Raw genomic sequence first — 12763 nt, forward strand, 5'->3', positions numbered from 1 at the left:
ATAAGCATTAGCCAAGTCAAGGATGAATAGCTGGCATTGAAGACTAAATATGTAAATGGACACTTCAGACCCTGTGACTGACATTTCAGAAAAAAATGGAAAAATACCAGTTATCTTTTACTTGTGACCATTTTCCTTTTTTACCACAGGCTGTTGTATGACTGCACACAAGACTTTAAGTAAAGGGGCTACAAAGGGTTAGCTAAGCAAACCAGGCTAAAAAAAGCCCTAAAACCACTTTGATAAGGAACAACTTCCCACCACAATATAGAGTTTTATAAACTTTAAAATTTTTAGTTCCAAATTGGATGATAGACCTGTTTGACAAAAGGAAAAAGGAAGAGTATCAAAATATTCCTATTCTTTTTGAATACAGACTTGGAGAAAGGATAGTGGTTTTAAATGAGGAAAGATGTTGCCAGGGAAAGGGCTGCCAAAAATACAGAGAAGCATCCTGCAAACTATGAAAATCTTAGTGCCAAGTCACTAGTAGTTAATATATTAACACCCTCTTGGTCAATGAATGATTTGTAAAGATCAGCTATGATACAGGAATTTCCATGTGGAAATGCAAAGTTTTGGATCTTGGCCATTTGTACTCTCTGTTAAAACAATGTAATTTTTATTGTTTTGCAAAATTATTTTTAATGACTAATCAGTTTCTGGTCATATGGTCCTCAAGTGCAACATTTGCACTTTAGTTGGACCTGCTGAAAATGTCATGGATGGTGTTACTTGTGGATCTGAAGGCAGAACAGAGCTCAAAGTGAACATACTCCAGCTGTGAAAAGGCTGAGCAGCTACAGGGCTGTCCCTTGATAGGGCTCCAAGAAGACAGTGTTGCAGTCCATCTGATATCTGTGACATTTGACTTGAACATTCCTATTTAACTTTAGAAATCTTAATCTGTCTCATCAAGGTGCTGTACGTGACAAACGCTTTGAAACTTCACAAAGGTCATCCAAGAAACAGAGGAAAGAAGAAAATCTATATTCTTGCTATCATTACTGAGCTACAAAACATAGGGAGAATAAGTCTTTGAACCCTCTTGTCATCACAAACCTGCAGACAGAGCACAAGGCTAATTTAATAGCACATTAATCAAAAAGACATTGTCTTTGTACTCTTTAATGAATTGCTAATACTAATAAGTAGCAGCACTCACTTGCTCATTGCTAGTGGAAGAGATACTCGACTCTGCCTCCTCCTCCCCTTTGTCCTCATTCTTTGATTTCCAGAATCTCCCCTCACGAAGAAAACGCTGGTGCAGTTCCAGTTCATCACAGGCCTTCTTCCATCCCATACTGCGTTTCACGTGCAGCCGGTGGATGTTAACTGTGATGTCTTGAATGTTTTCGGAGGGGATCCAGGCCCTTTAGAATACACAGCACAGACAGGATCAGAAACATTAAATACAGGTGAAGGATCTCAACCTGAGAAACTGACTTCAAAAGCAGTTTTTCACAATGGCCTATCACTGACAATTCCTTTATACTTTGATTTTTTTTTAAACTCAACACATTTGAAAAAAAAAAATGGACTGCATGCTGTTAGACATTTTTGTTTCTATAAATACTCCTTAGCTGTTGGTGCTATGACTAAAAGTCTCTCTCGTTTTTGATGAGCCACAAACCTTCCCCAGCACCATCTCTTACCTGCTCTCTCACTAAATGCCCTGACTCAGACACAGAAACATTTTTTCACTGGAGGTTCATATGCTAATCCAGTTTAGCTCTTGAACTCTTTCCTAAAAGTGTCAAGGATGTACCAACTCATCACCTTGAATAGAGACATTTTGTGTTCTGGGCTCCTGTCTATCAGGACTGAACTTCCATGGGGACTGTCACACTTTTTTGGACTGAATTCATGCCAGTGACATGGTTCCAAAGTTACTTTGTCCTCTCAAATATATTCAGAGAATCCTCAGAGAGTCAGATGGGCAGGTCTTGACATTTTGAAAGGTTATACCAAGCACTAAGGCAACAATGGACATTGAAAATATAGACACACTGCAATGCACATCTGCCTAACAGATCAAATACTCAACAAATTACATGTTTGTGAAAATATTCTTGATTCTTGCAATATAAATTAAATTTGAGTAAAGACAAAGAAACAATACCAATTTACATCAACAAGGAGTTTGGCCTCTTGTCCAAGTCCAGCACAGTAACTAAGAAATGGCTCTCTAGTTAAACATCCTTTGCCTTCTGTATCAGCACAAATTTAAGAAGTTGCAAGCACCTCATCCCATGGGTACCAGGTTACTTTATTAAGTAATTTTAAACTGTGTGAACTTAAAGCCAAAGATAACTTATGAAACAAACAGTATTCCTAAACAGATTTAAGGTAAAAAAAACGTTCTGTGACTGAGGCCCCAGTAAAGATCCTTTACTTACTTTATGACTATTAGAAAGTTCTGGAAGTTTATATAAAAAGTGAAAAGATATTATATACTATGCAAGTTACATGGAAGCAATTTAAATAAACAGTCTCCTAAAACACTGTTATACACCATCTCCCAAGAATCCCGAATTACTTTAGAAATGTCTCCTCTCCTCACATTATAGCCATATAAATAAAACAGTAAAAAAATCCAAACAAGTACATCCACTGTCACACTGCTACAAACCTCCCCAAATGCTGAACAACCAGCTGGAGAGAGAACCAAAGCTGATCTCTAAGAGTCAAGTTTCCAATGTAAAGAGGGATTCCCTGAAATTGCAGACTGGCTCCCAGCAGGAGGCCTGTCAATGTTCTAGCAGTGAGACACAAACATTTGTGATATATATCATGGTACTAAACCACAAAATTGTAGTGCCTCGGCTCAAATGAGAAATTGCCTGCAGTCAATACTGCTGGTAGAAGGAGTACATTTCTGTCCAATTTTCACCCTGGCCTGGATTAGCAGACTGCTACACATTTGAAGAAACAGCTGAAGTTCACTTATTGTCTTTAATTAAAATGGCATTAAGGAACTCCCTTCTGGCAACTGTGGAAAGAGAATCCCTGAGCCACTGAATCTGGACACTTAAGATGTGTTAGCCTGAACTTTAAATTTTCTGGAACAATTGTGGCAAAGTGTTCAGTATTTCTAAAGTTGGCAACAAGCTGAGCCAGGATTTAAAACATGACAGATGAGATAAATTCTTTTAATATTGTTTGTAAAAAGCAGCACATGGAATTAATAAATTACCTTTGGTGGTGATGGCCAAAAAAGCGAACATCAACTTGATTGTCCTCTTTCTGCATGACTTTGGCTGGCCAAAACCCAAAGCCTTTCATTTTGGCCCAAACCAACTCGTGATTAGGTATCTGGAAAAAACAAAAAAGTTTCATTTATTAGTGGATATGAAATGTAATATTGCTATCTCCCACAAATATTCTGCTGGAATACTACACTAGTGCCTTAAGAGTATGGTTACTGTTTGTGTCTAGTGCTATTTTCATTTTTATCTTCTTACAATACATTTCCTTGTTAGATAGATTGCTTGGATCAAGGTAAAAAAAACCCCAAAACTACGAAGTCTGAAAAGGGTATAACTGCCTATTGAAAGCAGAGATCTTAGGCAGCCTAAAAATTAACTTGTCTTTCTAGCTTCATTCAGGAGCAAAGTTTTAGTTCTGTAAGCTCCTTATTTTCTTGTGAAACTGTTGTAACTGGTGAATATCCAAGTTTTATAACATATATTGTTACAGCTTTGAACTTCAATCAATACTTCACTTGTATAAAAACATCCAGGCTTACAGAGCATTAACCATGCTTTTGAAACAGGCCCTCTGAAATGGAATATTCAATGCATTAATGACACCAAAACTGCAGGCTTTCATACAGAAAAGCAAACAAATAAAAATCTGTGTCAGCAACATACACAAGGATAGCAGAACCAATTGTCAGGTCGCGCATTTGACAAATAGAAACAGTTCTTGCAAAGCTGCAGTTCATCCAGCTGAAAAACAAAAAAAAAGGTAAATAAGCAAAAAGCATCCTATTTATGTGATTTCAGTAGCATCCCTCTCCCTTAAGTAGTAAAATTTTTCAGCCTCAATTTGGTGGAGTTACTTCTGTTCATGCAAACTAAAGGTGTGAAACTGAGGTGGGCTGTGAGAGGCTGGAAGACAACCTGAAGAAACATGATTCATGTTTCAGAAAACCCAGGCGGAGGGAGAAGACTAAATCACATATTAATGATCTATTATAGATGAAATGCAAAGAATAGTTCTTAAAATTCATCAAATATTTAAAGTACATTGTGAAAGAAGTAATTCAACTGTACAAAAGGAGAAAGTGTGCCAGCTCCTCAGCTGTACTCTTTGGTCTCCTCTGAACGCAGAGAAACATTTTGATGACAATTACAGAATTTAGTAGGAATCTCAACCTCAGATTCAATTTATATTAGTAAGCACAATTATTTCTAGTCTAAATCTATATTAATTGATAGTTTCAAAACTACAATTTGAATATCAGTGTTTTTAAAATTATAACCTAGTTGCAAAAAAACCCCAAAACCCCAATAAAACCCCAAAAACAAAACCATAACCAACCAACAAACCAACAACAAAAACCTAAAGAAAAAGAAAAAGGGATTCTGAATCAGCTGCTAGACTGTCTGGAGGAAATTTATAACTCAATTTCACACACTTTTTATTTTGTAATACAAAGAAAAATTTCTTAGATTCGGAAATGAAAATCAAGTATCTTGACTACATCTTGGTTACTTGGTAGTACTTACTTCGTGGCAGGTGTCTTTGTAAAGCATCCTTGCTATATCAGCTTGTTCACTGTCCGCTGTAAATTAAAAATAGATGGTATAAACAATCACAGTATGATCACAGTGCTCACAAAGATTTGCAGCTGTCATTGCTGTGACTTTCATGCTATAATTGTTGTGCTTAAGAAGACAAAACATAATTTGATCACTTGGACAGCCCTTCCATTTAAAATTTTCTAACAATCAGTTCAATATTTGTTTTCTGTGTCACATTATATGCCACAATACCACTTTTACACTGAACAATGCAAGTACACATCTGAGGAGGAGCAGCAGCAGGGAGACACAGTTGCTTTTAATATGGGTTCAGTTCCTTTCTCTGCTTATGTCTTAATGGCACACTGCAGTTGTCCTAAAACATCTCCTCTCTGCTCTGAGTGATGCTTCACAAATTGTTTATGACTGAGTCTCCCTTCACACCTGTGTATTCCTCTTTGGCACATTCACATCTCTCCCCACCAGCCACAGTGTGAATCTCCTGGGGCTGCAACAGACTGGTGCCACCCTCCTCCCAGTCTCCATGATGGGGGCTGTGTCTGCAGGGGAGAACCACATCCTTCCTGAAATGGTGCCCCTGGAAAACAGGACCCGGCTTATGGACAGGGTGGTGGTGATTTTTGACTTCCAATCAGTCACTCATTACCTCCCCAGTGCCTGGCAGCTTCACTGATGGCTGCAACAGCACTACACTCCTGGTGTGGATGTAGTTACATCCACATGTCACGATATGGCAGATAATGCCCAAAAGTAAAAGAAATATATCTATAGTACATGTTTCTGCTGACACAGCACAGAAAACCCTACCCTACCCTAGGAAAACATATGTATATAGGCAAAAATTTGCAGAATAGACTGACTTTGCTGAAGAAGAAGCAGGATAGAAAAAGTTTAATTCTCACTCAGAGGTTTAACCAGAGAGGATGAAAATAGTTATGTAGCAGGTGGGCCTTATTAAGACTACTTAATACCAAATCCATCCTGGAATTGTGAGTTTCCTACAAATAAAGAGAAATCAAACAAGGCAAGCAGTAAATGTAGTATTTTACCTCCATAGAAAATCACTGTGTTGTGTAGAAGCAGTTGAGCATCTGCTTTGAACTCCTCATAACTCCTGTACTTTCCTTCATTTACTTTCTACACAAAAGAAAACACAAGACTGTGAGAAAACTTCAAAGTGCTCTACTTGCTTTATGCATAGCAGCTTTCACAGAAAGCTGCATTATGCAACACAGATCAGACACTGCTTTTCCTGCATACAAAAGGAATACTTACAACTCTTTGACATGGTTTGTTAGTACCTGAGAATTGGCTGCCCTCTATGCAATGCCCAGAAGTAAAGTAGATTTTTTAATACTTGACCAAGTTTAAAAAAGATTTTCCTGGTTGTAACAAGGTGAATGTGGAATAGCTGCAGCATAAGGTGTGGCCCAGAACATTTGTTTAAACTAAACTATGTTCCCTGAGGTGAACATTTTGTACCTTAAAATATCAACTAGTTTCAAATCAGTGTTGACTGCCTTTGCACTTCCAGGATCTTCACTGGATAGTCTGTGTTATCTGATGAAAACTGATTGTCCCAGTCTTCCAGACTCATAGCAAATGCCTACATGGAGCCATTAATTTTCTTAGTATGGCCTTGTCCAACAGGGAATGCAGCATTTTCAGTTGTGCTCTCTCAAGAACATCTCTGACAATTCCACTCACCAAACAAAACAACATCAGCTTATAGAATGCTATCAAGGCCAAAAGACCTTCTTTAGAAGCAGGAGAAGTTGACAGAGTGAAAGGAAGGCCCGATCTATTTTCACGCTCAACCAGTGTTCCCAGCACTTCTAGACAGGAAGCTGTGCTGGCCTCCAAAACTGTCAGTGAAGCCATTGTTTATTTGTGCATTTTAATAATAAAACAAAGGCTCTTCACATCTGTGCTTGAAAAGGGCAAGATATACCACAGCACTGCACAGCAATCCAGTTGCAGGAATGAGTAAAGATGAATAAAGATGCTGTTCATTATGATCATGTGCAGTTGATTTATATGAGTCATGATCAGACCTTTAGTTCAGAAAAAAAGGGACAATATATTTATTAGTACTTTATTTTTGGAACAATTAATGCAAAACAGATGTTTTGGGTGAGTCTGGTTTTTCATAATCAACAAAGTGATTGGTTTTTTATGAATAATTTAGGTGTCTGTAAAGCTGACACCCACACAAGGGCATAATGATTGAAATCAGATTATGGTCAAAAACCTTGGGCCAGAGAAGCACACATAGGCACTCGAGTCTATATTCATTGATTTAGTTAAACAGTACTTTGAAGATTTTAGCTTCCTGCAGATCCTAGTACAACCTTAGTACAAAAGGAATTGAGGATACTCTGTCTGAAAAATAGGCACCACTCAAAATGGTTTTACTCTGTTACCTATTTATGAGGAAAAGTTTGACATGTTAAGCTTCCATATCTAATGCTGGATACAATACTGAAACACTGATCATAAAGAGAATTAAACAGGATTAGGACTTTATAGACTTTCACTATTAAAAGACACCAAAACCAGTGTAGAAGTTAGAAAGCAAATCACTTTACCTCCTGTATAGTAGGAACATCAACAGCTGAGTGCACCAGCCTTCGATACATTGGATGTTTGTTGTCCTTCCCTTTCTTGTTTAGATCTATAGCCTGAAAGAACCATGAGACAGTGTTTGTTACTGCATTTAGAATCTGCTTGAAACACATAAAAGAGGATTAGAAAATGCAATAGTTTGGAATATTTCAGGTGAGGACTACACAAGGGCAAACTGGGGATCCACAACCCATGAGATTACATGTGTCTCAAACCTGAAAAATGCCCATGTCAGAAGAGCTACAGGCCCATGGCATAGCCTGGTGATACTGATGCAAATCACTGATAAGTGTATGTGAAAACACACACAGTGCTTATGACAGAAGAACTAAAAACCACCCTCTGGTAGCCCTCCTCCCTGCACTGTCACACCTGGGTTACCACAGTGCTCCTCTGCAGTGCAGCACAGCACTGAACAAACCTCGCTGTCTCAGACTCACCCGCTCCTTCATACGAGACACTATGAATCGCAGGTATGTGCTCATCTCTTGTTTACTTGTGTTCTTCTTCTTGATACTCTGCCAAAGAAAAATGGCATCATATTATTATTTTAAACTTGACTTCAAAATCCAGCCAATAAACATTTTCTCTGCATTAACACTTGATTTGAAAAGGTAACTTTGAATCACAAAAAACACTATTTCTTAGGGAAAACCTTATCTGGTAAATTAGTAACACTAACACGCCACAACGACTATATATGTTGCTTTGAATTATGTCTGGGCTGAGACCTTCAGCCACAGAAAAACGACAAGTTTTATTTCCACTTGTATCCATAATAGTTTGTCAAAATCTCTCATAAAAAAAGTGTCTAATTAGAATAAAGCAACGAAGAAAGTCATTTTAGGGAGCAGCTAAAAAATTATTTAATGGTCTTTTTATTAGCAAGGCATTAATAATTTTAGTAAAAAAAGAAATAATTTAAAAAATAATATCCTGTACCATCTACAAATTATGTGCTTACTAAGCAAAATGACACCATCTGGGAGAAAGACAAATTGGCTTTAGCCAGTAGAAACTCAGAGCACTTTTTACTGCTCAAGAAACATAGCAGTCTGGGATTTTTGTGGTTCTTCCTTAAGAAAATTTAATCCAGATTCTGGAACACAGATCACTACTTTTTAGCAGTTCAGGATCCAGAGCTTTTCCCTCTCATCTTAGACTATTACAGAGACTTATCCCCACCCTTCAAAGTATAACCAAGCTAGTGGGGAGCCCTGCATGCCGAAAATGTGCTGCTAAAGAGAAGGTGTCTCTCTGCAAATGCCTAATGTGCTCTTACAAAGCAGCCTTTCCAACCCCAGCTCACAGCAGCTGTGCTCAGCTCAGCATGGCCCTACAACATCTGGCTGGAAAGTGCTACCTTCTCCCTACTTTTACCTGCAGCAGCTCTCCAAAACAAAAGCACAGTGAAACAACAGCATGGGTTCCAGGTCTATTATGCTGAAGTGTTTCTAACTGCTCACATCTCCTGCAAAGAATTCACTTCTCCTCACACCTCCTTGTGCACTGACTGCCAGGCTGAGTTCTCTCCCTCTCTTGCCTCATTTCACCACTTGTGTGCAAACTATGTGGACCAAACGGGCTCAGTTACCCCTGCATCCTCAGAATCTGATGGTCTTTAGCAAGATCCACATAACTGTGCAGATGATGGTTGCTTAGCAAACAAAAGAAAAAAATGAATCCATGTTCTAGTAGGTAAATTAAAGAGGCTTAAAAATTATCAGTCACTAGAAGTGTGCTATTTTTCACTGAATTACTTCTATATGACTCTGGACATAGGGAGCACACACACTGAGTACAGAGCACTTGCTTTTACAAGTTTACTTGGCAAGAGTAAAATTATACATTAGCACAAAAAAAGTGATAGGATTTGATAGTGTCTCCCCTGTTTATATTCCTCCTGCAAGACATTGAGGACACTGAAAACCACAGACTGTTCCCCTGTGCTACAGCAAACTTGCAACCTATACATGTCAGGATTGTACTTACTACCTTTCTTGAAACAAAACTATATGGAGCACTACCTGCAAAGCTGCTCATTTAATTGCTTAACAGCAATTAGAATCATTACAAACTGTGCTGAAATACCAGTTCAGTCACGAACCTACTCAGATACTGCATTCTACATAACAACACTACAGCTTCTTCCTGACTGGGAAACTCTCTGTAGTGGAAAGGGCCAGCCCCAGGTATTTCTAATACCTACAGGTCCTTTAGGCAAATATTAATGGTTTCCTGGCCTTCTTTCTTTCCTTCCAAACTCTGGACTGACAGAGAATTTATCCTGTACTATATATCTGAATCACATTCTGTATATTCATGTTTCACTCTGACTGCCACGAGAACGTGCATTCTGCTGGAATTCAAATCACCTACTCAGTTGCTCATAAACCAACATTGCCACTGCAAATGAAAACCCAAATGTGCATTAAATTATCTGCATTATGAAACACTGCTGTCATTTTGTCATTTCAGGCACTGGAGTGCTGTGTGCTTGCTAATGACACAGCATTTTAAAAGACTGAAACTTATAAGGACACAATAAAACTCACATGCACTGACTAGTCCTACACCTCTTTTTCTGACACGGCTCTGAATTTATTATCCTTTGAAAGTATTTCAGAATTCATGTGAACCGTTTTTCATGCCCTGCTGGGCAAGACAGTTTGAAAGAGACTGTTGAGATAGATGGTTTACAGTCTTATCCTTCAGATCATAAGAAAAGATAGATAGCTGGCTTTGTATAGTTATCAATGTCAGCAATTAATATCATCTTAAGCACCAATGAAAATGATATAATTAACTTGCCAATTCTGGTAAACTTTAATTTTTCCACTTTTCCTTCAATTCCCTGCACTGATTTATTTTAAGAAAAACTTGATCTCCATGTTCTTCTACTACATTTTGAAAGGTAATAAATTTAGGGAATTGGAACCTATGAGCCAGTAAAATGTCTTTTTATGGCAAGATTGCTTACCCTTTGGAGAAAGCAAGTTACATTTCTAGCATTTCATTCACTTTTCAACAAAAATTAGCCATTTAGGAGGCAGCATTCATACATATTTTGGAAGTTATAATGGAAAATGTGTAAGTTTCTAATAAAAAACCCCCTTCTTTGTATTTTGAAGACTTGTAGTGTTCTCAGAGAAGTCAACTTAGAGCCACATAAAGCAAGAAAATAGATAATACTAGATGGGGACTATGATTTGCATAAAATCTATTTATATTGCTCTGACACAAGATAATATTCCCACTTTCAGGTCCCCTTTATAGGCAGAATGATACAAAAGAAAATATAAATGAAAATTAGGTCTTCTAATTTCCTACTTTCAGGAAACAAAAGCAATCATAGTGGCAAGATCCACTGTCTTTTGTCAGATCTGCTGAGATACTCTACTGGAAAACTTGTTCAAGTTCAGGCTGGTTTCAAGGAGACTGCTGTGATTCAATCCAGCCCCAAAAAGGCCAGGATCCTTATACTTTTAGATAGCCTATTTGTGGGATAAATTATCTTAATATAGGACTGTACCAGGTCTGGCTGGGATGAAAGTAATTGTCTTCACAGCAGTTGGTACAGTGCTGTGGTTTAGATTTGTGACCAAAACAGTGTTGGTAACACATGGATGTTTCAGCTCTTGCTGAGCAGTGCTTGCACATGTAAAGGCCTTGGCAGTTTCTCACTCTGCCCCACAAGAATGGAATGGGGGGTACACAAGAGGCTGGGAGGAGACACAAGGCAGACGACCTGAACTAACCAAAGAGCTATTCCTTGCCATGAAACCTCATGCTCAGCAATAGAAAGGAAGAGGAGAGGGCCTAGGGGGAATTTAGCCATCCTTAACTCAGGAACTATCTGGGCATTGATCTACTCATGGGGGTGGGGAGGGATTGCCTCTGCACCACCTTTGTTTTGTTTCCTTTCTCAGCTGAGAGTTGAGACATGAGGGTGCAGCCGCGTGGTGCTCAGCTGCCTGCTGGGACTAAGCTGCAACATGGACAATTCCTCAGCCACACCACTGCTTTAGAGAAACCTGCAAACCTGCTTTGAATCAAGGTAAACTAAAAGACTTGGTCAGGCCTATGTGTTTACACAGGGGATGAAGGAGTGAAGTAATAACCTTCACAATACCAATCCTCATGTGGAAGATTAATGAGATTTGGTAGGTGAAAGGCCAAGCCTGCAGCCTAACTCTTTTCTTGTGGGTTCAGGAAATACCTTATATGAGCCTTATTCTCTGCAGCACATCTGTTTCTTAGAAGCTGATACCTGAAGGTTACATTGCTCTTTATTTTCAATATTCCAGATTAATTATACTGCCTAGCTGTTCAAGAGGGTAGCAATATATTGCACCATACAGGTGTGACTTATTTAGCAATTCTGACATACTTATAGTGCAGGGCTTCACTGCAAGACTTTACAAACCACATGAGGCTAGAGAAGCCAGAGGCATTTCCGAGAAACACTCCATCCTGCAGTAGCACCAGGGATGATGGAAGTGACAAATCTCTGCACTCTGAGTTAGCTCTCAACTCCCAGGGTGGCAGTGGCCACTGTGCTGCAGTTGCTGCAGTCTTCCATTTGGAGAGAAAAAAAATTGGGAAGCTCTAAGAAATGAAAGCTGTCAGTGCCAGCATTCTGTCTAGCTATAAGCATTTAAATTACATTTGCACTGTTTAAAGAGGTTTCCATTTCCCTATAATCTCCCATAATGAATATTTTTTCTCTCTCACCTGTCCTGTGTATACACTCATCAAAGAGCTGCATTTCAGTTCAGTGATGGATTATGTGAAGGCTGCTCAATGACAGATACATGTTTCTAAGGCAGCATTTTCAGAAGCAATTCAGGTTTCCAGGGGTTGCAGAGAGGAACTACGAGCATGAGTCTAACATACACTCACCACTGCTCTTTAGAAACTTCTTGCTTTACACACTGGCCCTCGGACTTTTTTAGGGCTTAAATTGCCGGAGGAATTTGGTGCTACATATGGAACGCTTTACTGCTCTGTTGCCCTCTCAAACTTCCAACCCTCAGGTCCTCAGGTTTCCTGTACCATTAAGAAAGGTATGCAGCACATGGAATGGGTCTCAGAGCAATCGATGCACTGTGTGCCCTAAGTATCACACAGAAAAGCTGCTGCAGGAGCAAAATATGCCCTAAGACTTGCCTCTTTCATGATCAGATGTAGTAAAATTAGACTTTTTAAAGCATCAGATGCTTTTGGAAATGTTACAGCTGAATCCACAAATTGATTTCTACTTGTATGGTGCATTAAGCACTTTCTGAATATGAAGCATCATATGAATTAAATATGCTTTTATCTGCACAAAGAAGGTGGCAGGAGGCTCTAAGTGGAGGTTTCCCAGT

At 38.8% G+C, this 12763-nt stretch overlaps 1 protein-coding gene across 17 annotated transcripts in view; it reads right to left on the reverse strand.

Moving 5' to 3' along the window:
* Positions 1 to 12763, reverse strand: part of ZMYND11 (zinc finger MYND-type containing 11) — a 105445-nt gene that overhangs the window by 9789 nt on the left and 82893 nt on the right. For all 17 annotated transcript variants that reach the window (XM_023921899.2, XM_023921898.2, XM_023921896.2 and 14 more), the window contains 7 exons: positions 7835 to 7912; positions 7358 to 7450; positions 5819 to 5906; positions 4734 to 4789; positions 3873 to 3950; positions 3197 to 3315; positions 1166 to 1373 (listed from right to left, as the gene is read on the reverse strand). In XM_023921899.2, the coding sequence (XP_023777667.1) occupies positions 1166 to 1373; positions 3197 to 3315; positions 3873 to 3950; positions 4734 to 4789; positions 5819 to 5906; positions 7358 to 7450; positions 7835 to 7912 (720 nt within the window). The remainder of the gene's footprint in view (positions 1 to 1165; positions 1374 to 3196; positions 3316 to 3872; positions 3951 to 4733; positions 4790 to 5818; positions 5907 to 7357; positions 7451 to 7834; positions 7913 to 12763) is intronic.

Source organism: Cyanistes caeruleus, chromosome 1 (genome assembly GCF_971803275.1).
Source record: "Cyanistes caeruleus chromosome 1, bCyaCae1.hap1.1, whole genome shotgun sequence".
Lineage (NCBI taxonomy): Eukaryota > Metazoa > Chordata > Aves > Passeriformes > Paridae > Cyanistes > Cyanistes caeruleus.